Source organism: Oryctolagus cuniculus, chromosome 5, assembly GCF_051225735.1.
Source record: "Oryctolagus cuniculus isolate XC-2025 breed Fujian yellow rabbit chromosome 5, ASM5122573v1, whole genome shotgun sequence".
NCBI lineage: Eukaryota > Metazoa > Chordata > Mammalia > Lagomorpha > Leporidae > Oryctolagus > Oryctolagus cuniculus.
The window spans coordinates 41,249,520-41,275,097 of NC_142871.1; the positions used below are offsets into that span (position 1 = coordinate 41,249,520).

The 25,578-nt window shown below is 37.4% G+C and overlaps 1 protein-coding gene across 17 annotated transcripts in view; it reads left to right on the plus strand.

Annotated features, from left to right (window-relative positions):
• The window catches only part of PTPRK (protein tyrosine phosphatase receptor type K), a 604,334-nt gene that overhangs the window by 485,767 nt on the left and 92,989 nt on the right, over window positions 1-25,578 (plus strand). For all 17 annotated transcript variants that reach the window (XM_089332697.1, XM_089332699.1, XM_089332700.1 and 14 more), the window contains exon 13: window positions 2,634-2,670. In XM_089332697.1, coding sequence (XP_089188823.1) covers window positions 2,634-2,670 — 37 coding nt within the window. The remainder of the gene's footprint in view (window positions 1-2,633; window positions 2,671-25,578) is intronic.

Sequence of the window (25,578 nt, forward strand, 5' to 3'; positions counted from 1 at the left end):
AAAAAAGTGGGTGTGGAGGCAGTATTGTTTCTGTTCCCAACAGTGTGCGGCTGGGAGCCTTTTTGTAGGGCTGATGCTCTGTGCCAGTTTCATTTCACAGGATTCCTGTTTCCTAGTAACTGCTCTAAGCCCAGCCTTCTTCAGGGAAGTCCACAACACAGTTGTGAGTACAATGAGTTGAAAGGGTGTGCGTGCTGCTGCCCAGCTCCACCCCCAGTAAATATCAGGCATTGTTGCGTTCTGCCTTCTCAGTAGTGGCACGCTCCAGAAGATTAAATTTTCTACAGGATAAACAGAATGCGTGTTCCACAGCAGGCTGGTAAGCCCTTATACACTTTTCAGGGGGTACAAGCCACATAGTAAATAACAAGGACCAATCCTCTGATTACGAAGTAATAGGGCGCCTGTGGTATACCTGTCAGAACCCGCGCAGAAGTCTGCTGGGCCATGGCTGGTTGCTGTGCCTTTATAGAAGTCTGCCTTCCATCTCCCTGGATGCCCCTCCTTTTCCCATTTTGGACACAGTTGTTCTTGAACGCTGCTGCTGATCCCAGATGAATATTGAAGAGGAAACACAACAGGACATTGGAAACTACCAGGAGTTCTGTGTGTGGGGAAACAACCTGGCCTTCCGTGCCTCACGCTGTTCTCTTTGAAAGATTTTGTTTTCTAAAGCTAACTTATTTATTTATTTACTTAATGGCAGAGGGAGACAGGAAAAAGAAATGTTGAACAAACAAACTTCCACAATTTAAAATCCAATAGAATAATGTCATGTTTATGGACGTGTAGCTATGTAAGCAATTGCTGGGTTTGTGTAATTGAGTCCCTAAGGTGGGCACTGGGGAGCTGATGTGAGATATGTGATATATAATTGTGTCACTTATATTATATCCTGCTGTCATTTAATTGGAAAGCATAACAATCTATTTGCATTTCTGCAGGGGCCATGAGAACTTGGGTATTGGTTAGCTGCTTTTGAATGACAGCTTTGTCTTTCTGCTCACCTGTACAGTTGGCTCACAGGCTATGGCAAAGACAAATGGCACAGCATCTTCTAAGGTGTACTGCAGAGCTGAAGTTTGAAGATGCTGTTCTCCTAGTTTCTTTCTAAATAGCTGGGAGTGTTTCTGCATAGCTTGGAGTATGTAGTTCTCACTAAAGTCCAATGCCCACTTCCTACTTACACATTCTTCCATTACACTGGTACTACTGGGCTGCTCAAGGAAGAGAACACTGGAGTTCTTAAACTGCTCTGGGTTTACAGTGACGTAGAGGCAGAAAACATAGTTCTGTGTTTGGGCTTTTTTTCTCAAGAAAGGTGAGGATTTCCAGATTAATTTTTGTTATTTGGTCAATTGAATGAAAGGGTTGTTACTGAAGGTCTTACATATAAAGGATTTTCTTTGGCTCTTTTTAGAAGACTTAATATGAATTTTCTGTTCTGATTGTTAATATAACTACACTGTGGCTTAATAAAAGTTCAATGTTTCAAAAAACAATATGCTTCACAGCTTTCTTAGCAAAGACTTAAAACCTTACACGACCAGCACCAGCAGAACTTGCTTATGCGTATAGAGATAGTTAACAGTGATCACACTTAGGGAGTTAACATCCCTTTGGACCTTTAACAGAATGTGAAATACTCTCTTGAAGCAGATAAGTAACAGAAGTGCAGAATTTTTTTTTGTTTTTTTTTTTTTTTTACTATTCCCTTACTACATTTTATTTTGTTTAATTTAAGATAAATGTTTCAGAGGAAATTAAGAAGTCCAGTCTATCAATATATAGAACAACGCAAGATAGTTATAAATGAATCCTGATGACAGATAGCCTCTATTTTTGTTCATTGGCCTTGACTCATTTCAATCTGTTGGGTATTCATGGATACACAGTAAATGAACTAATTCCTGCAAGAGTAAGGCATGGGCCCAGCAGTTGCTGGCAGGGACATGTGTTGCCTACTACTATTCTACAACATTAAAGAAAAATAGCACTAATACTTCTTATCCTTTCCTATCTCTGCTTCTACTTCCTCTGTTCCCTCTGTGTAGCAAAAAAGAGGAAGATAGTCAATGCTAAGAACATTTCACTCCTACCAGCTAACTTAAAGGAAAGAAAAAACACATCATGTACTCTGACACTGCAATGCTGTGTTTTGATGATCTAATGACTGTCATTTAGCTCTGTACTCACCCTCAGGCCCAAGTAAGAGTATGTAATGTTTGGCGTTTGTCTGAGTCTACAGCTATCAGGTGAAAATTAAATGCAAATTTGGATCTGATTTATATTAGCTTTGGACATTTCTTCATACTGATAGTTTGAGAAATAAAATTAAATGCACATAGAATGCTGCATTCCTCATCCCAAACTTTCCTGTTTCATTTCAAGGTGAAAACAGATACCAACATCTTTAGAAATAATAGGATTTTTTTTAAAGTTTTTACTTTTGATTTTTAAAATAACTTCTCTGAGCATACCTATTAAAATATAGAAGGTACACTTAATACTGTCATTCTAATGTTTATAATCCTATTTGATGACCCCAGATTGAACTTCATAGTAGTTAGAATGTATAAAACAGGAGGTATTATCTATATAGTTACTGTTTTCTTTCATTTCTCCCCCATCAGGAAACTAAAACACAATGTGTACGAATTGCCACAAAAGGTGAGTGGTTTGCTTTTTTATTTTTTTTTTAAATTCTGCTTCCCCTTTTGGGGAATGAAATAGCTTTGTTCCCTTCTTCATGGCTAATTAAGTGCAAAGTTTCCATTACAGAGTATTTGTAGTAAGGTCCAGTTAAACTGCAAGCCAAGTTCTCGGACTCACTTGGGTGTCTTTAACACATAATAGGGTGCTGCTTTCCAGCCTCTACTACTTGACTGAAGGAAGATTGTTATAAGAATAGGCAGGTTTTAGAGAACCATAGAAGGTCTTATTTCTGCCTTTTAGTGTCTGGAAAGTTTGTGCTGCTGATCAGCTAGGGTGTTAGCAGAGGCTCAGCAGTAGCAAGTTGCTTGTTTAAAAACCTTCTGTTTTCTTGTCCTGGTAGACAAACACACCAAAAACCAAACTAGCTCATGTTTCTCTAAGAAGATACATGTGGAAATGGGTCCAGATCATCATCAGTAGTGTAATTTCATAGAATATAGTTTACTCTTTTTGTTTAATTTTACTAATGCCAAGAAGTTAAATCCATAATAGCTAATACCCAGGGTGACTCTTGCTGACCGCTCGCATGATGGCTTAGTTACTTCATTTCGCTGAGAGGAGAAAACATTTTCATCTTTGAGTAAGTACTTAGAGTTCATAGTGGGTGGGAATCGCCCTCATTGTCTGTGTTAATAATCCTCCTTTTAGCTGTGTGGTGCATTCTAGCAAAAGAAACAAGAAAAATCTGTCTGTGTGCAGACACGGGGCCTCCTCAGAGGGTTGGCGCTCTGGTTGATTGGCTGCTAGAATTAGTGTTAGGTGCACATTCATGAGAAGTAGTTGATTCTGTTGGGTTAAAAATGAATGGCCGTATTGTGATTGTGCTGGCGTCCTTCCTTTCATCATTTTCCTCCATCTAATCATCAATCTGCTCAATTAGCATTTTTGTTTTACTCTTGATTTGTAAAGGCAATAAAGACTTTTCCCTTGACTCATGAGAGTAATAATCTTTGCAGAAGAAAAGAAACGTGCTTGTTCGATTCAAATATTAACATTCCTGTGGTAGTTGAAAAATACAGCAATTCCAATGAAGACAATGAGAAAATATATGCAGATGCATGCAATGTATAAGCATTTACTTTATTTTAAAAAGATTACACGCATTTGGAGTTAGTTTTGGAATTGTAGAAGATGGTTGCAGAGACATTTAGGTGTATATCACCTATGCTTTTCCAGATTTAAAATAGAGCTCGGAATGTGAAAGACTCTTCAGGGCAGCCTTTAAGAAGCCTCTTTAGATATGATCATGCTGCATTTCTATAACTGAGAAAAGCCAGCTATATGATGCTAACATTTAAGACTTTCTTAGCTATTTGTCCTTGTCTGAACTTTGTGTCATTTTGTCCCTCCCTCAATACACATAAAATTCTGATGTCAGATCTATGCTATCTAAATCACAGGAGGATTGAGGTCATGGAAATGGATCTTAGTATATTGCTTGCAGTAGTTGCCAGAAACTCAGAAAGAGTGAGAATGAGCCCATTTGTAGTAGTTCCTCGCAGTCTAGTAATCTAGCCCTCATGTGCTTCTGCATCCTGTTGCCCACGTCGGGTAGCATATAGGAGAGGATTCTGGCTTTCCACTATCTAGATTCAGACCCTGACTTTTACTTATTCTTTACTTTTCAGCAAAATTAAGTTCTCACCCCCAAATAAGAATAATAGAAAACCTATTCATTATTGTGAGGAGTAAAATATTTATATAATAATTCCCCCTTATCTGTGGTTTTGCTTTATGCAGTTTCATTTACCTGTGTCAACTGCTGTCCAAAAATGTTAAATGAAAATTCCAAAAGTAAATAGTAAGTTATGTGCTATTCTGAATAGTGTGATGAAATCTTGTGTCATCCCACTCTGCCCTACACAGAATTTGAATCCTCTCTTTGTTTAATGTCTCCATGCTATATACACTGCCGCCCATGGGTCACTAAGCAGCTATCTCATAAGCTCTACTATTATGGTATTTACTATTTAAATAAACTTTATTTACTTAATAATGACCCTTGAAGTACAACAGTAGTAATTCTGGCAATTTTCTTACAGTATATTCTTGTAATTATCGAATTTTTATTATTTTAAAATCATTTTATAAACAATTTTATTTATTTATTTGAAGGTCAGAATGGAGGTGGGGAAGAGAGTGAGAGTGCTTCCATCCTATGGTTCATACCACAGCTACCAGCAGTGGCCAAGGCTGAGCCAAAGCTGGAGCTAGAAACCACAATCCAGGTCTCACCTGTGAGTAGCAGGGATCTGGTTACTTCAGCCCTACTGTCTCCCAGCGTCTGCATTGACAGGAAGCTGTAGTAAGGAGCCAGAAGTAGGAATCAAACCTAACCACATTGAGGTAGAATGTGGACACCTTAACCACTGCCTTAAAAGCCCACCCCCTTTTTATCAGTGTTTATCATTCATCTCTTACCATGCCAATTTATGTGAATTAGATTTACTTATAGGTACTTATGTATAAGAAAAAACAGTATAAATAGGCACTGGCTTTATTCAGTTTCAACCTCCACTGGGGGTCTTGCAACCTACTCCTTGAGCAAATGAAGACTATTGTACATATGAAGTGCTTGAATCGTCCCTAGCTTCTTTTTTTTATTTTATTTTTGACAGGCAGAGTGGACAGTGAGAGAGAGAGAGACAGAGAAAAAGGTCTTCCTTTTGCCATTGGTTCACCCTCCAATGGCCGTCGTGGCTGGCGCACCACGCTGATCTGATGGCAGGAGCCAGGTACTTATCCTGGTCTCCCATGCGGGTGCAGGGCCCAAGCACTTGGGCCATCCTCCACTGCACTCCCTGGCCACAGCAGAGAGCTGGCCTGGAAGAGGGGCAACCGGGACAGAATCCGGCGCCCCGACTGGGACTAGAACCCGGTGTGCCGGCGCCGCAAGGCAGAGGATTAGCCTAGTGAACCGCGACACCAGCCCTAGCTTCTTGTAAATATTACTTAAGTGTTGACTCTGTCTTATCACCATCATAATTACAGTAATAATTTTTCATATTACCCTACAAGGGCATAATTGATATTACTAAATTACAAAAGGAAAGAATATAAAAACAAAACTAAATTTTCGTGATAGAGATTGACTGGGATTGACTCATTTTGTTTTGTGTGTTTACAAAAAATTTCTGTCCAGATCTAGTGTATTTCCTCCTCTGGACATTTAACATTTTTCCAAAAATGAAAAACCACACTTAATATAACATCTGCCTGACTACATTTTAATTTAGCACCTGACAAGTATGATTTGCTTTGCTATGAAGTTTTCGAGGAAGAACATAGATTTCTGACAACGTGTTTTGAAGACATACTAGGCAAAATGGTCTAAACGTGTTGACTGGGAAGGGGCATGAAGGAACTTTCTGGTGAAGGAATGGTTCAGTATTTCACAGATGTATACATAGAAAATCTGTCAAACTACGTGAGGGGGCTTCAAAAAGTTCATGGGAAGTATGTGTTATCTTTTCATTGGATGTATACTTTATTAATTTTTTTTGTGTGTTAGTACCTAGGAAGGTAAGGTATTTCTCAATTTAAAAAGCAGTGATGAATAAAACATTAAAATTTGCATCACCATGAGTATGAATAACAGTGAGTGTACAGGGGAGTTATGGATTTGGAAGGCAGCCCAGGCTGGCTTCATCACAGCATCTTCACCCAACAAAGCACTTCTGGTGAGCAGAATGATCCTACCCAAGAATCTTTCGGCTGAATGGAACCAATCTGAGAAGAACATGGGTAGCTCACACGGGCAAGTCTGTGATCCACCTGTCACTCAGACTCTCCCTGATCACCAATAACACAGTCTGAGCTCCTTCCTCTTCAGATCAACTTTGTTGAAAAGAATGAGATTCTCTGGAAAACCTGGCGTTCACCTGGAGTTCAGTTTACAGTGGTTTTTATCACATATATTTTCTGTTCAGGCCATACGTAACAGTCTTTGGCATGTGTTTGTATTATTCTCTCTTTCTCTCTCTGTCTCTCCCCCTGCCTCCTCTATTTAAAATTAATATTTAGCCAGGTTTGCAGCTGTGATTTAATAGTCTTGTGCATCATTATATGCCAGAAAGAAGTTCAGAGCTAGAGTCATATTAAGCACATAAAGTATTTATTTTAATTGTTAATTGGACTTAAAGTAAATTTAAAGTAGATATTTCAGCTTGACTATTCAAACTAGTTACAGTATTGTGTGCAATTCTGAAAGGTATAAGAGCAGTTTATACATGGGTTGAAGACACTTTTTAAAATGTATTTAAAATGTATTAATTTTCATTTTATTTGAAAGGTAGAGAGATAGGCAAAAAGAAATATTTCATCTGCTAGTTACTCCCCTAATTCCAGCAATAACTGGACAGAACCAGGCCAAAACCTGGAGTATAGAACTCAATTCAGTTCTTCCAAGTGGGTAGCAAGGGACCCAAGTACTTGAACTAGCATCAGCTGCCTCAAAGAATACACATTAGCAGGATGCCCAACCAGAGGCAGAGGAGCAGGAAGTCAAAGCAGACACCCTAGTATGGGATGTGGGCATACCAAGAAGCAGTGTAACCACTGTGCCAAACACCTACATCCTAAGACCAATTTAGCATATAACTAGAGTTGTTCCTTTGATGTTTATTTAAATGTATATTTTATTTCAATATATTTTTCACTTTAACATTTAAAGTACTTTTTCCAAAAACTGATACTCTATTTGATTTTTATTAGAGTACAGTTAGTCAAATAATACCCAAAGTTTTGTGAATTGATTAAATTCTATTCTATCTCTGTGTCACTTTTATTCAAAACAGTTCCTTCTCTATGCTAAATTCTGTGACAATCAATTGTTTTTTCATTCAAGATGACTACATGTTTGGGTAAATAGAATGATGGCCCAAAATAAGAAAAAGTAAATAAATAAATATGGCTTAGCTGAAGTTCTCCCTCAACTTAATCACTGCTATTCTATCATTGCTTTGCTCTCCTAGTGTGCACATTTTAATGTGCAGAAGAAATTCTTGAGATTTAATCAGAATTAAATAATATGATGTATTGGAGCAGAGGTTCCAAAGGAAATCTAGCTATTACCTCTTATTACTTAGATTTCTGGATGGTAGGCCATTAGGATAAGAGATTAAAATTCTATTAAATGTCATTAGTGTGAACATAACTCAGTGACACATGAGTACATCATACTTTTCTAATGAGAAACTCTTTGACTTCATTAGATGTCTTTAAATTTTACAGTCAAAGTAAAAATAAGTATTCTTTATGGCTCTCAAACATAAGATTAGAACTAGAAATTGTAAAAGGATATGGTATTTTTGACATCTTCCCTTTCCTGAATAATTCTTAAAGTTGTTAGCAGTTCTCCAATAATTTCTACATATCTGGAATTACCCTGTACCTATCAGTTTCTTCATAATTTGCCACCTCCTTTTCTGTGCTAACTAGACTTATTTCCTACCATATTTCCAGAAAAATATGTAAGTCATTGAAAAGAAAAGATAATGAGCTGAGAACCTTAAAAAAGCATGCTTTCTACTCAAAGCTAGCTATTAAGTATTTGTTTACTTTAAAATTAGGTAGGTTAATTATTGTTTCTGAATGGGATATCTGATAGAATGATAGTGACAAGTATTCTAAGATACAAGGATAAATGGAAACAATAGTAGTGAATGGTTCACATAGTACACAGCAGATGAAACTAGGGTATCAGGAAAATAGAGTTAATGTGGACTCAGAGTTTACTTGATATTGATTTCCTCTAAATTGAAAAGTACAAAGTATTATAAACAAGTGAAATACATCAAATTCATGGATTAGAAGATTTGTGATAAAAACCTTAAGCAAACTGGGTATAGATGGATCATACCTCAACACGATGAAGACAATATATGACAAACTGACAGCATTATACTGAATGGGGAACGCTGGATGCATTTCCGCTAAGATCTGGAACCCGACAAGGATGCCCACATTCTCAATTGCTGTTCAATATCGTTCTGGAAGTTTTAGAGCCATTAGACATAAAAAAGAAATCAAAAGGATATAAATTGGAAAGGAAGATGTCAAATTATCCCTGTATACAGAGGAGATTATCCTTTACATAAGTGAACCAAATAAAAGAGCCAAGAGATGACTGAAACCCATAAGAGAGTTTGGCAAAGTTGCAGGATATAAAATTAAGACACAAAAAATCAGTGGCTTTTGTATAAATAATGCCATAGCTGAGAAATAACTTCTGCTATCAGTCCTTTTCACAATTATTTAAAACAATTTAAATACCTTGGAATAAATTAACCAAGGATGTAAAAGATCTCTACAATGAAGATTGTAAAACATTAAGGAAAGAGAAGAAGTCACAAAAAAAAAAAATGGAAAAATCTTTCAAGATCATGGATTGGAAGAATTAATGTCATCCAAATGTGCATACCACCAAAGAAATATAGAGATTTAAAAATTTAGAAATTCAGGGAATCACAATCAAAATACCAAAGAAATTCTTTTCAGATCTAGAAAAAAATGGCCTTGAAATTCATATGGAATCATAAGAAACCCTAAATGGCTAAACAATCCTAAACAATAAAAATAATGCTGGTGGTATCACATACCAGTTTCAACACATACTACAGGGCAGTTATAATCAAGAGAGCTAGTACTGGCACAAGAATAGACATATGTATAAGTGGAACAACAAATGGTGTTGGGAAAACTTGTATCTCTGCTTAATACCCTCCTTATAGGGTTAAAATTTTAGGCAATCACTTTAGAAAAAATTTACCTTGTTGTATGTACTGAAGATGTACTAACTTAAAGCCCAAAAATTCCATTCCTAGGAACATTCCAAAAAGAAATACGTATGTTGGTGTGGGCATTGTGGCACAGCTGGTTAGCCACCGCTTAGGAGGTATACATCTCTTATCAGAGTGCCTAGAATTGAATCCCACCTCTTCTTATCTAGTTTCCTGCTAATGTACCTGGTAGGCAGCAGATCATGACCCAGTACTTGGGTTCCCGCCACCCTTGTGGGAGATTCAGATGGTGTTCCTGGGTTAGGTGGAAAATCGATTTTCTCTCTCTCCCTTTCAAGTAAATAAATTTTTAAAAATAAAAAGATATGGATGCAAAAGTAACCTATATTACAGGGCTTATAGCGACACTGTGAATACCATAAACAGGAAAAAGTCCAACCATAATAAGTGGTAAACTGAATAAATAAATCATATGTAGTCACATAATGCAATATTCTAAAGTAAAGAATATATACAGTCCATCAGTATACATAATAATAGAAGGGGCCTTCAAAAAGTTTGTAGAAATAGAATTTTAAAAGCTGTTAATAAAAAATGTATGAAATTATTGGGTTTATCATGATATGTATTTTTCATGAACTTTTTGAAGATCCCTCATATTCATGAATGAAACTAACATCATTTGTATATTAGAAGCCAGACACAAAAGAATATAGACTTTATTATTCCATTCGTACTTCAATGGCCAGTATCTGGTAGTGGAGGTAGAAATTAAAATAAACGGTCCTTGTCTTCTAGGAACTTTTACTCTCCTGAGTAACGTGTGAAATTTAAATAAAATATAACACAAAATATACCATGCTCAACAAAAAAGGCAGGCTTGCTGAAAGCACATGAAACGAGCAATGTTGGCAGCTCAGGGCAAACAGCATTAGCTGTAAATTCAGGCAGTTCTAGACTCAAACACTTACTGTGTGAGTTAATAGTTGTTAGGCCTTTAGCAGATAACCAGACCTTTCTGTGCCTAAATTTTTGTGTGTGTTCAACAAAGTAGAATTGAAAATAATTTTAAGGGTTGATGTTAGCCGGCACCGCAGCTCACTAGTAGCCTAATCCTTCACCTTGCGGCGCCGGCACACCGAGTTCTAGTCCCGGTCAGGGTGCCGGATTCTGTCCCGGTTGCCCCTCTTCCAGGCCAGCTCTCTGCTGTGGCCAGGGAGTGCAGTGGAGGATGGCCCAAGTGCTTGGGCCCTGCACCCCATGGGAGACCAGGACAAGTACCTGGCTCCTGCCATCGGATCAGCGCGGTGCGCCGGCCGTGGCAGCCATTGGAGGGTGAACCAACGGCAAAAGGAAGACCTTTCTCTCTGTCTCTCTTTCTCACTGTCCACTCTGCCTGTCAAAAAAAAAAAAAAAAAAAGAGAGAGCAAAAGGGTTGATGTAAGAGTTGCAATAATAGACATGAATTTCCTATTAAAATATTTCATGTAAAACATTTTCAACAAATGTCTTTTATAATTCATTGCTGTTATAGTCATTATTAATATTATTCATATTTATGGTTGGGAAAGTTAAGAATTTCATGGGGGAACATATTAAATTATACTTTTAAGACGGATATTATTTAGAAAGTTAGAAATGTGATGGACGGTAAATCAAGGTAGAAGTAATTAAATAGAATAAAAACTATAAGACCGGAAAATGTATTTCACATGAAAAGAATAATAACTTACTAATTCTTCATATGTATGAATACAGAGGAAAAAAGGTAGAAAGTTTATGTTCATAATTAACACATCCTTGATTTCAAAACTCATTGCAAAGACAACATTGGAAGCTTTAGAAGAGAATTCCATCTGTATGTAATATTTCAAATTTAAATTTAAAAAAATTTTTATCAGCTTGTATGTTAGATTAATGTAATAATATTGAAGAAATAAAGAAAATAAATAAAAGCCTAGTACACCTCTTTATCGTCCTCTTTCTCATTCTTTTCAATTCCTGAACAATTCCTTCTAAAACTGTGGAAGCAAAGCAGAGCAAGGCAGTCTCCACCCCAGCAGGAGAGGGGAGAAGCAGCTGTGGTCCTCAAAGCCAGTCAGAGCCTGAGCAGGGAAGGTAGCAGTGGATTCGTAAGATTATCAACATGGCGACATGGCTGATGCAGGGTGAGTGAAAGAGCCACAGTGGGCATTGCATCATGGGGAATCTGAGCTCAAACATCGGGAAAACAGGGTCCATGTGGACAAATCAGCCAAGTGTGTGATGTCAGCTCAAACAAGGTTGAAATCCTGGGAGAGGGGCTCAACTTCTGAGAGACTGAACAGAATGTCAACAAAGAAGGAAAGCTATGCCAGGTGTCAGAGTCCAGTCAGTCCAGGCAGATGAACTGCCACACAAGGGTTTGGCCATGTGAGAGGTGTCCTGAGAATCAGTGGAATGAGGCACACAACCTTCCTGGGAGGAGGTAACAGTGGAAAAAAAAATGATCATAATCAGCAAATGATAATAATGGATTATAATGCTGACAAAAATAGGACATCATGAGTTCTTATAGACAGAAATAAATATAAATAGAAAAGTAGATGAGAAATAGGTTCTATACATATCTCCCCACGAGACATATTAGTCATCAAGGTTAATTCGCAGTGGAAAAGCATGGCAGATGCTTTAACCAAATGATCAAAGTGAACAGCACTAATAATGGAAAGGTCAGTATGGTTCGTCATCAGGGTGCTGTGACGACACAACATCACCTTGTAATATTCCTGCCAAAGATGCATAACTTTTAACCTAATCACGAGGAAACACCAAACAAATCCGTATTGAGGAATTCTATATCACAATAAACCTACAGTCTTCAAAAGCATTAAGCCCATTAAAGTGAACTGAATTGTTCCAGGCTTATAGATACCAAAGGCACATGTCAAATACAGTCCACCAGTCTGAATCTAATCATTTTGATGTAAAACACATCATTAACAATTGAGAACTTGAATGAGCTCTGAAGTTTAAACAATCTTGATGTATCAGTGGCATTTTATTCGGTTTGGTAGTTGTTTGTAGTGGGAAATATTCATGAAAGTAAAAAGGAAAATGGAGGGAGTTGTCGTTCCCCGTCTTCGTGGAGGAACGACACAGGACCCTGCACTGTTCTTTTGTCTGCTCGGCCCTCCCCGGGTTTGCTGCTGGTTCTTCCCGGGTTGGCTACCGACCCTTCCACCTCCATGGAAGGGCGGTTCCCCCTGCCACTTTCCCCACTTCCGCGGGGGAGCGGCACACCGCCGGCCGGCTCTCTCGGGGGCTGCTCAGGTGTTCCTTCAGATAGATGTTCCTGGTGCATGTTGTCTCTCCTCCTTTATAGTCCTCTTCCACCAATCCCAACTCTGCTACCCACACGCCGAGTACGCTGCTCTCCTCCAATCAGGAGCAGGTCCTACAGTTTATTGGTTGAACTGGAGGCAGCTGTGTAGAAGCTGTTTCCTCCTCTCCCAGCGCCATATTGTGGGAGAGCAGATGCATAGAATAAGTCTTAATTCGAGTAACTTAGTCTAGTCTGAGTTGCTCCCCACAGGGAGTGAAAAATTTTACAGTGAAAAAATATTGCATATTGATTTTACAAAATTGTTAAGCTTTTTTTCAAAAATAAAAATTTTATAGCTGTTACACTAAAATAGAGATTAGATATTAATTTAAAGAATGAGAATATGGATGTGGGAGGAAGAAAATTAAAAAGGTTCTAAAATTATTGTGGCAGAATGCAAAAGAATTTAAAAGCCAAGAACTATTAACATACATACTAGAATATCATGATCCTTTTGAAAATGTTTTTTTAAAGATCTATTCATTCATTTGAAAGACAGAGTTAGACAAAGGGAGGGAGAGACAGAGGGAGACATGCATCTTCCATTGCTGGTTCATTCTGCAAATGGCTGCAACGGCCTTGGCCAGGCCAGGCAGAATTCGGGAGCCTGGGAGCCCATCAGGATCTCCCACATGGGTGGCAGGGACCCACAGACTTGGGCCACCTATTGCTGTTTTTCCCAAGCCATTGGCAGGGAGCTGCATTGAAAGCACAGCAGCCAGGACACAAACCGCACACATATGGGATGTCAGCATCACAAGTGGTGGCTTTGCTTGCTACGCCAGAATGCCAGCGCTAGCACTTCGTTTCCATCAGGGTTTCTATGTTGGTCAAATCTCTTCATTTTACCAAAAATAAATAAAAACATAACTGATATTTCCATCAATAAAAACTATCAAATTTGATAAAATGAAAAAATTTATTATATACATAAATTTATTTGAACATAACACTTAAGGTGAAAGAGAGGTTTTTTTTTTTTAAGTTAATGAACTATGACTATATTTTATACTACCCTCACATCCTGATTTTGTGAAGGCATGAATGGATTTCATTCCAGTACTCCACTGGCAAATGGTTTGTTTTGGCAATGACTATTGTTTGTCTACCCATGAGCCATTCTTATAATGCCTTCCAGTTTCATTTGGGTATCAATTTTGTAATCATTCATTTAGAGAATATTTATTCAAGCCCATTATACTCCAGACAATGATCAAGGGCCTGGGGATACAGTTGTGAATAAATACAACAAACTCTTCGCTCTCCTGGAACTTAGGTTAGAGGGAATTGTCCAGACACAAACAAGTAAGTATTTCAAATGGTGATAAAGCCTTTGAAGAAAACTAAGACCGTGAGGAGGGCAAGTAACTAAAGCAGTAATTGAGAGGCAATGTTGCAGGACAAATTGGTCTGGGGAATTACCAATTTGTATACAGTTATCTGAGAAAGACTCTGCCAAGTTGATGTTTGAATAGCAACCTGGAGGAAGTGAAGGAGTCCCCCATGTGGGAGATGGCAGAGCAATCAAGCAGAGGGAAAAGTTCAGAAACTGAGTAGAATATGTCCTCAGGTGCTAGGGAAAGTACACCCTTGACAGGAGAATGAATTTGGCCTTAATTAGCTGTTCTCAAGGCTAGGCTTGAGTCAGAATTGCTTGTTGTCTCTCTCAGGTATGTTGCTGGGTCTCAACTGCACGGTTCCTAAATTGCAGCCCTGCAGAGAGGTCCAGTAATTCACATTTCTAATAAGTTAACTGTTGATGATGCTGGTCAGGTGACCACACGTGCTGAAGTGTATGAGTATATGGGATAAACAAATCCCATTCACCTCTACCAAGGATTGGTTTAGGCTTGTGTGTGATTCAGTTTTGTCCAGGGAGATCTAGGGATACATTCTCTATCAAATTTTGTAGGAAATGTTTTCCCTGCTGATTTAGAAACAGAGATAGCAAGGACATCCCACACACAGCCCCCCCCCCCCTTTTTAACCTCAGGCCATTGTTTTATGATGATGTGGTATTTTACAGTTGAGCCACGTTGGCTAAATAGAGGACAACATCAGGAGAACAAAACATATGCCAACTCAGAGCACTAATGACTGTAAGCTTCTGAGCTACCTATTGCTAGATCTCTTTAATTCCAGAGTCTGTGTTTGAAATAATAAAGACCCCATAAAATAAACTACTGCAAAATGTCTGAACTGATGAAAGGTTTCTGTTTTCTGCTGGGAATAATAGTAAAAACATACGAAGTATTAAGTTCCAAGTATTTCACAAAATGATTATTTGTAAGCATTTGAAGTCCAGGCAACCTAATCACTATCAATGACTTTTTAAAAATATTTATTTTATTTGTTTGAAAGGCAGAGTTACAATCAGAGGGAGAGAAAGAAAAGAGAGAGGTCGAACTTCCATCTGCCAGTTCACTCCCCAAATGGCCACAATGGCCAGGGCTGCGCCAGCCAGAAGCCAGGAGCCAGAAACTCTATCCAGTCTCCAATGTAGGTAGCAGAGGCACAAGTATTTGTGCCATCTTTCTCTTCTTTACTGGGCACATTAGCAGGGAGTCGGCTGGGTGTTGGATGCTGGTGTGGCAGGTGGTGGTATAACCCACCCTGCCACAATGCTGGCCCTCTGTAAATGACATTTTTGAAATCAGGGAATCATGGCTGGCGCCACGGCTTACTAGGCTAATCCTCCGCCTTGCGGCACCACACACCAGGTTCTAGTCCCGTTTGGGGCTCTGGATTCTGTCCTGGTGGCCCCTCTTCCAGTCCAGCTCTCTGCTGTGGCCCGAGAAGGCAGTGGAAGATGACCCAGGTGCTCGGGCCCTGCACCCGCATGGGAGACCAGGAGGAAGCACCTGGCTCCTGGCTTTGGATTGGCGCAGCGCCGGCCGTAGAGGCCATTTGGGGGGGTGAACCAATGGAAGGAAGACCTTTCTCTCTGTCTCTCTCTCTCTCACTAACTCTGCCTGTCAAAATAAATAAATAAATAAAATTAAAAAAAAGAAATTAGGGAATCCCTTTGATGGTGTCAGTATAGAATAGGAAAAACAGATTTGCTGCCTTGCTATAGGTATGTACCTGGGATTTGTAGTCAGTGGGCTGCAGTGAAGACTGAAAAGCAAGGACTCAAAAGTTTCCTTGGAAGCCATGTAAAAAAATTAAGGCACATATATCAGCATTCATTCATTTATTCATTCAATAACAGGTTTTTTTAAAAATATTTTGATAGCCTAAAGGGACATTAGATTACCAAAGGTGACTTTTGATTGCAGTTTAATTCTTCATTATGCATATCTCATCCTGGCAATGGTTTGCGTCCAATTGTTGTTTTTCAAGAAATTTGCTTGTGTTAAACAAAGACGATATAGGTCCTTCCCCACCTCCTCAAAAAAATCTTGAATTGTGTGCTAACACGTATTTAACTGTATATTCCAAGATAAGAGTAAAATCACTTGTCATTAAAAAGTAGTGTGCATGGGAGACTTTATACAAAAATATATGATAAAACATACAAATGTTGGTAGTATTTTATTTCCTGTATCAACACTTCTCTCCTTTGCCGCCTATTCCCTAATTACTTAAAACAGAGTAGATTTTTTTCAAAGCCTTTTCTTCTTAATCTTAATTTTTTCTCATGCTGCTTTTGTCAAATCTTTCATTGATGCCCTTTTCCTTGAATGTTCAGATGGATAAAAATGCCTTTTTAAGTGACAGACATTCAAAAATGACAGAGATGAGAAGAAAGCTAACACTTAATCTGCCAAGAAGTTAAGAGTTAAAACAAGGAAGCTTCCTTTTGTTGTGGCTTCATGTGTATAGAAACTGATGATTTCATTCTACCACAGTTATCATGGGTGAACTTGAACATCAACCTGAGTACAAGTCTACATTCTCTGGCCTAAAATTCAGTTGTATGCTTTTACATACAACTTTTATTTACAAAGCTTACAGTAGTGAGAGGGTGGCTTAAAAGCTGAGTGCATTTGTCTAAAGAAAAAATATGTTTTCAAGTAGGCTTGGTTGCCTACAACTCTAACCTTGACTTCCTAAATTATACTAAGATGATCTATACTTAGCCTGCTACATGTTAAAGAAAATAAGAAAACATCAGGGAGAAATCTCTTGATTATTTTTGGTACTGCATTTTTAAAATGATGGAAACTCTGGTCAAGTATGATAGATTTGCCTGGCTTTAAGAAACTTTGGGTAAGGGTGTGCCTTTTTCTGGTCCCTAAAAGGGATTCACTTTGAAAAGGCTGCCAGCTCTTCTGAAAACTTGTCATCACTGATATAAATAACTGTATTTTTTTCCTCTGAATGCCTACATGCTCTTGCTGGTTCTCATGCTTTTTTCTCCTCCAAGTGAACACTTGTGCATCAACTTCCTTCTTATTGGATCTGTGCACTGCTTTTTCAAAAATTAATCTGATTTTGGGGTTTCATTTTTCTTGAACACAGAAGGAAGGAAATTACAAAAAAAAAAAAAATATTAGTAATAGAGTAATGGACTACAGCCCAAAGGAAATGAAAGAATAAGTGAAACAAAGCCAGGGACAAGTTTAATTTTAATAAAATTTTAAATCAGTGGGTTGGGGGTGAGCATTTAGCCTAATGAGTAAGATGCCAATTAAGATTTCTGTGTCCCATCAAGGAGTATCTGGGTTCAATATCTGCCCCAGTTCCTGACTTCAACTTCTATCAGCACAGACTTTGGGAGGCAGCAGGTATAGCTCAAGTACTTAGAATTCTTGTCACCTAAATGGAAGACCTGGATTGTATTCCCAGCTCATGGAAATATAAATGAGAGAAATGGGCATATTTAATTTTAGAGGTAAATCAAAAGGACTTGTTTATAGATTCAGTGTAACACATGTAGGAAAGTGAAATCAAGGGTGATTGATGGGTTTTTGGCTGTGTCACTGAGCAGATGAGTTCGCCATTTCATTTGGTTGTGTGATATTGCAGAGAAGTGCATTTTTTCAGATCCAAGAAAGTTAAAATTGAAATTCATAGGTAATTTCAGTACTGTTTGGACAGATGAGGATTGAAAATGCAGGATTTGATATAGTAGAAAATCAGTCATCATTGGAAAATAGAATCAGAATTTTCAAGCTGAAAAGTTATTTAGCAACTATAAATTCCAAAGATTTTCTTTGTTTGTTTTACAGATATTTTAGGGATTTGAAGAGCACTTGTCATAAGCTGTTTCTAAGACTGAAAGCACTGCTTAAATATACAAATCTGTTATACACAGAATATTAACAAATATCTTCCCATAAGGTTATCATAAAGTTTTTTTTTATTTCTGAGGAGTTTCTTTATTTCCTTCCAAGTCTATTTGAAAGAAAATCTTGAAATTGCAAAGTGAGTTACTGGACTGATAGTATCATTCGCAATTAAATTTATTGATAATGCACAGCCAAATAAAATATTAAATTACATAGTCCCTGTAATATTGCAGCTATCACCCTTACCCCTGATTTCAAATTTACCATTTAACAGCCCTTAATGGTTTCACAGATTGGCTTTATAAAAGAAAAGGGATTGGTATGTGATAATAAGAAAATTTGAACTTACAAACTTATTAATAAAAATACCTGGGTTTCATGTAGTATTTCTTTTACAAAATGATTCTGTGGTAAAAAGTTTGGAACCCTTGACCTTCTGTCAATGCCTTCTTCTTATGAATAATAATGCTGATATTCACCAATGATTTATTTTGGAAACAGAACACACAATTGACACAATGGCACCAGAAACAATTCTCTATGCTTTTAACAATGTCCCACATTGGTTCCACACTGCCTATTTAGTATCTCCAGTTTAAATGCTAATATATGTTCAAGCCTAATTTTCATGTAAACCAGAGCAGTGTAATTACCAGCGGTTCATTATAGTAATCATTTCTCTAATGTGATTAAAGAACAATCTGGAGATTTTTATTTGGTAAGGGATAGTATGATAGCACCAAATTGAGGATGCCATTTTTTTTTTCAAAAATTTTACAACTTAGAGTTTCATTCAAATAATATCAACAGTAAAGTCTAAATTACTTACTGCCTTTAATCCTAGAAATGTTGCCTTCTGTGAATAACAAGACTGAAATAGCTTCATTACTCACGTAACATTTTCAGAGACATTTATGGCAGAGCAAAGATGGCAAACTGTTGGTGATGGGATTATACCTCTCCTCCAGTCTCCTTTTTAAAGCTGTTAATCAAAGCTGGGGCAGTTAGCATTTCTAGGGAATCATATAGTATTAAATAGAAAAAAAAATTATTTGTAATCATGAGTTCCTGATTTGGGCCCTGTGGTAACCAAATAATGACCACACCCCTTACCCCCAAGTTGTCTACTTTCTAGTCCCCAGATGTAGTGTATACCTACCTGTATGTCACCACCATGGCAAAGGGCTTTGCAGTTGTGATTAAATTAAGGATATTCCAAGGTGAGAAGTATCCTGAATTTCCCCAGTGGACTGCATGTAATCAAAATAGTTCTTAATAGGGAGGTGACAAGATTAAAGTCAGAAACGTGATGATAGAAGCAAAGGTTAGAGAGATGTGCTTAGAAGAGCAAGGCCATGAGCCAAGGCATGCAGGTAAGCTCCACAAGCTGAGGAAGGCAAAGAAACAGATTCTCCTTCTGCAGACTCCAGCAAAACAAAGCCCAGCCGTCCCCTTGATTCCAATTCCATAAAATTCATTTAGGACGTCTGCCCTCCAGCTTTGGAAAATAATAACTTTGTTACTGTAGCCCACAAATGCATAGTAACTGGCATAGCTCTAATGTATAGCACTAATAGAAAACTAATGCAGAATTTGGCACCTGGAAATAGTACCCTATTCTCATAAATTACTAAAAATAAGGCATCACTGGAATTGGGTGACAGGCAGTAGCTTGGAAGAATTTCAAGGAACATAATAGGAAAAGACTGCATCACCCTCACCAGGCTGCTAGAAGAAACGTGAGTGTTAAAGCTTCCATGGCAAAGGCGCACATAAAATTGAAGAACGGGTTCTTGAAAACTGGAGGAAAGGTCACTTTTGTTACATGGCAGACATTAGCTGAACACAGCCTCACTGAGCTATGTTTGTGGGAAGAAAATTTATAAAGGATGAACTTGGATTTGAGGTGTGGAGATTTTCAAACAATGTCAAAGGTACAGCCTTTCCACATACACATATGATTTATTGATATTATTATCTTTACATAGTGGCAATTCACATTTTCAATTTTAATCTTTTGAGTTTGAAGAAGGCAAATGCTAAATTACAGAGAAGTTTAGGTATTTTTGATTCTTAGCAAATGAAAACAGGTCTTAGGAGTGAATCCTGATATCAAAAAGATTACATTAGTTTTATTGCTATGTTATGATAATATGGCGGCCTCTTTTTTCTATATTTATCCTATTGTAGAGGAAAAAATTAAAATCCCATTTGGCCTCATTGGAACACATTTGCAGAATGTTATAGAGCATTGGTTTATGATTATTGCTCTATTATAGACAAACAAAGTATTTTTAATCCTCTCTCAGTCTAGTGTCTGAAATTATGAATTCTATTCAGTTTTTAATGAAATGTGGATTACTTTAAAGATTATCTCTCTGATTTAATAAGTGTCTTTAGAGTAGAAAGTTAATTGGATCTTTCTTGAATGAACAGTGACCACTGTGTGTGATTGATGGAAGGAAAAGATAGTAGATGATATATTTTTGAGTTCATTTTATGTGTTTAAAACTAATTGACGTTAGAAAATTATTTAGTGTGATTAATTTTCTCCAATATACTATATATCCCCTTACACTTACAGAAGTTACGGAGCAATTCTAATTAATTTTAAAATAAAATTTGTGTAATTATTTTGAAAGTGCTATATGAAACACTGCATACTGGAATACATGTAAGTTTAGTGTGTTTTGTTTGAAAGAGAGAATTAGTATTATTGCCAACATCCTATTATATGTTTATCGCCTCCTACTTTTGACATAGTTCTCAACCGAGCCTCAAATTTTGGAATCTTGCTCTACTTGCTCTTTTACCTGTTATTTAAGAGCTCCTGCTGGATTTGCTGTTAGAGGTTGGCATTTCTGCTTGGTTCCTGCAGAAAGTCTGTATACTTATTCTTTGCCGTTTAAGGAGATGTAGAAATTCAGGTGTTTGCAAATTCAGTGGTTGAGGTGATAAAGTAATCCTCCTCATATTTTGTCTGTCTCTGGCAGTGGCAGAAAGAAACTACATTTTGAGTATTGCTGATCCTTCAGTAAAAATATAAGTTATCCTTTTCAAACATGATGCTGCTCCTCCTGCTAGGTATTTGTGTTTGCAGGCATGCTTTCTATATTGTCAGCTCCAAAGGATGACGTTTTAATTTCTCGATAGTCACAACACCTAGCTTTGCATCTGTGCCGCGTAAGATTCCAGTCTTGGTTTTTGTGAGGAAATCACCCATTTCTTATATACTTCCTGCTTTTTTGGACTGTTTACTGATTTTATTTTCCAGATGAAAACCCAAGTGAGCCATACTTTTGCAGTAGTTTTACTGGACCAGTGCAACTATTCTCTGTTCACCGTGATAACCATTTTCTCAGTCCTGACTCTACAGAAAGTGGCTTTGTATTGTCCAGTTAATATTTTCCTGACAAGTTCAACCACTAGGGGAGATAGTTTAAAGTAACTATGTCATTTTGATAGTTTAATGGTATACTAGAAACTGGAGCAAATAAAATTTTAGCAGAAAGGTAAGGAAAAGGAAGAAAAATATTGAAGGCCATAGAAGTATGTATCTCAGACTTCAGGCTTTTCCAATGCATCACGTCTTAGAAGTGGTGCATATTTCTTATTTAAACCTCACATCATCGTGGTAACTGTTTTTATTACATTCTGCTTAATTCCCTGCCCCTAAATATTCCACTAGCCACTAAACATGAGGAAGTTGGTCATCCATTCAGAAAGTACTTACTGTGTGCTTCCTGTCTGCCAAGCACTAAACCAAGTACTGAGCTCAAAAGAAGATGGTTGTAGGAGAGGAGACGTGGCATCTGTAAGTAATAAGTAGAAGAGCAGCAGTGAGCTAAAAGTAGACATTGGCTGCATTTGGCTTAAAAAAAAAAAAAGTTATAAGCAACTCAATCAAGGTCTGTTCTTGGAAATCCAGTGTCTCTCTTTTCATTTTGGTAGGATATTTAAAGGTTATGTTAGTGCTTCCCTAGATTTCAGAATTTGATAATCACCATTGATAATCACATCTGTTTTTGTCTGGAATGCATAGTGGCTCTTTCAGTTCCAATTTTATAAACCAAACCACCAATCCCATGTTGTGTTATTAGTACAAAATTTTACATATTTCCACATAATATATATTCATATGTTATCTATTCACTTGATGTTTTCTGTGTTAGACTTAAGATTGTAGAGTCCTATGTATATTCCCATATATATGTGTAAACAGAAAAATATGCAGTGTGTTGTCTTTATCATATTACCGTGGTGTTCTGAAGCATGCATTTTTTAATCTAAAATTTTGAAGTAGGAAAATATAGATGTTTCATCACATGAATGTATGTTTAATCCTTCCTATACTGACAGACATTTAGGATACTCATGTTGCTTGCCATTATGTGCAATATTACAGTAAACATCCTTGGTGGATTTCTTTACATTCTCTGTCACAGGATAAATTCCTAGACACTAACTACTAAGTCATATGATATTTCTATCATTTTAATAATTGCACTCAAATTACCCTCAAAAATTATGTTTACTATCCAAACAGTCTAAAATGCTTATTTCTCCACATCCTTATCAATACTAATTATTACTGGTCTGGTAAATTTTGCTGTTTTGATGAGTAGATATGACCAACATTTTATGATGTTTCATTGTTAAATAATTAGGTAATGACACCGCTATTTGTTCTAGACTTCCCCGTAAAGAATAAAGAAATGATTACATGAACAGGGTTAACTATCCATTGTATATGTTGCATTTTGTTTCAAGTTGATAATGAAAACAAAATCAATATGCATTCAAAGTTCTTTTATTGAATGCTGCTCCATAGGGAAAGCTTGGAAACACAAAGAGCCTTCAAAAAGATCATAGAAAATGGTTAGTATGAAAAATATGCATAGATTTTACAATTTTTTGCATAAAAATTTATCTTTTAATTCATTTTTCCACAAACTTTGGTATCTCCTCTAACCTCAGTTCGCTCTGGAGTATCTTCAAGTGCATAGTGGTCCTATCACATTTCCTGAGCTACAGTAGGTTCTAAATCATCTTTATTTTGTGTTATCTGTTATTACTCATTGACAGTGTGTGATTTCCAGGTTCTTCAGACAGTCTCAGAATCCCTAGAACTTGTGAGAACTGTATTTTTATTTTTTAAAAAATGTAAAATGTGGCCAGCGCCTTGGCTCACTTGGCTAATCCTCCGCCTGCGGTGCCGCACCGCAGGTTCTGGTCCCAGTTGCTTCTCTTCCAATCCAGCTCGCTGCTGTGGCCCGGGAGGGCAGCGGAGGTTGGCCCAAGTGCTTGGGTCCCTGCACCCGCATGGGAGACCGGGAGGAAGCACCCAGCTCTTGGCTTCGGATTGGTGCAGCAGTGGCCGTGGTGGCAATTGGGGGAGTGAACCAATAGAAGGAAGACCTTTCTCTGTCTCTCTCTCTCACTGTCTATAACTCTACCTGTCAAATTAAAAAAAAAAAAAATGTAAAATGTGTCCAAAAAGCCAATCAAAGTGGAAGTACGCCTGAGTAGCCACCCATATAAGTTGGGTTCATTAAATAGGCCAGCTGGCAGTGGTTGGTACAGTATTTTTTTAATTCACTACAAAGATAAACTTTCAAAAAAAATCTACCTCAAAGTCACTATTTGAGAATTTGTACAGTATTTTAAGGAATGACAAAATGAATGTCATAATAGTAATAAAAATGCATAAAATACATGGCTTTTAAATTTCCCCTTTTAAAAAAGCTGCATCTCTTTCAAGATATATAACCAGGTTGGAGAAAAAAAAAAGGAAAAATATGTATATCAATAGCTACGTTCAGTTTGACTTCTGTTTACCAGATGTTTTAATGGAAGTCTTTTTCACTGTTCAATATAATGATGTCTGGGTCTCCAATTGCTATGAAATATCTAAGCTATATATCCTGTTGGTTGATGAAGAACATACGGTTTTGAAAAAAAATCATTGTTAAAACTGCATGGAAATTTTCTTTGTAAAGCCAAAATTTCAGTTTTACTGAAATAGAGAAATATTTCACATTGCTAAACTGTGTATTGATTGCTTTTATTTTCAGTTTTTTAATTGACCACATAACCAGTAATGTGTGCATTTTCTTAATCTATTGCCATGAGCAAAGTATTTCTTTACCTAAATGATGCTAAAATGCTTTCTGTAGATCTGTAAATCTTACTGACATTCTCTATATTTTTCTTTCCCAGCTCAAGACTTCACTGAAATAAGTATATAGCAAAATCCTAATTATGCTAGACTTATTGCCTGAATATATTAGTGCTAAATGAATAGTAAACCCTAAATTCAATTTTCTAAATGTTATTTTAAATACACGTTCTCAGACCTTGATAAGCAAATGCTCTCAGAGTCTCTAAGAGAGTTTATTTGGCTAACTCAGAGGACTGGCCTGCCCCTCATTTGCATCCTGCTTTTGTTTGGTTCCATGCACAGGAACTCATCATGCAGGATATCAGAAAATGACCTAAATTAACTTTTCTGTGGGAAGTATAGGGACCTCAGGATAGAATATTCCAGATTCAAATTTCCCTTGAGATATAAATTAATTCAGTCTAAATCTGGGAAGACTTAAATGACTTAGTACATAATATCTCTCCCGAAGAGAATCTAACAGTGACAGGGACCTAGGTCTAGAGATCAAATGTACAGGCCTACTTACTAAGTAGAGTCAGATAAATCTGATTAGTCCAGAATGAAAGGGCAGAGAGAGGTGAGAGGCAGCACCGTGAACAGTGAACAGTCTTCCTTCCAAGCACGACTGAAAAGATGAGTTCCAGAGAAGACAGAGAAATCAGGTCATTTGCTTTCAAAAAAATAGGGATAATTGGTAATCCTTTTCAAGGATTCTTCATAATTTTGTTATATATCTAATTTTTGGCCACCTTTATTCATGTTTTTAGTTTCTATATATTGCTGTATCCCTTCTATTAAGTATGTGGATTGCCATGCATTGAGTATAGAGGCTCAGGAGAATGAAAGTACAAACATGTGTAATCCATATTGGATTTTAGACTCTCACATCCCTGTTACTTTTTGATATTCTTTCTCTTCTTGCCTTTTGCATCTACAAAAGGCTCTTCTCTCTTGTTCATGGCTAATAAATTTCACTTGTCTTAACAAATCCCTTTTTTAAAAATCATGTGGTGCCAGTGCCGTGGCGCTGTAGGTTAGTCGGCATCCCATTTGGGCACCGGTTCTAGTCTCAGCTGCTCCTCTTCCAATCCAGCTCTCTGCTATGGCCTGGGAATGCAGTAGAAGATGGCCCAACTCCCTGGGCCCCTGCACTCACATGGGAGACCAGGAGGAGGCACCTGGCTCCTGGCTTTGGATCGGCATAGCTCCAGCCATTGTGGCCATTTGGAGAATGAACCAGTGGATGGGAGACCTTTCTCTCTGTCTCTTCCTCTCACTGTCTGTAACTCTACCACTCAAATAAATAAAATCTTTAAAAGAAAATCATGTGTTTATGGAGAGAAAGAGAGAGAGAAACCTCTC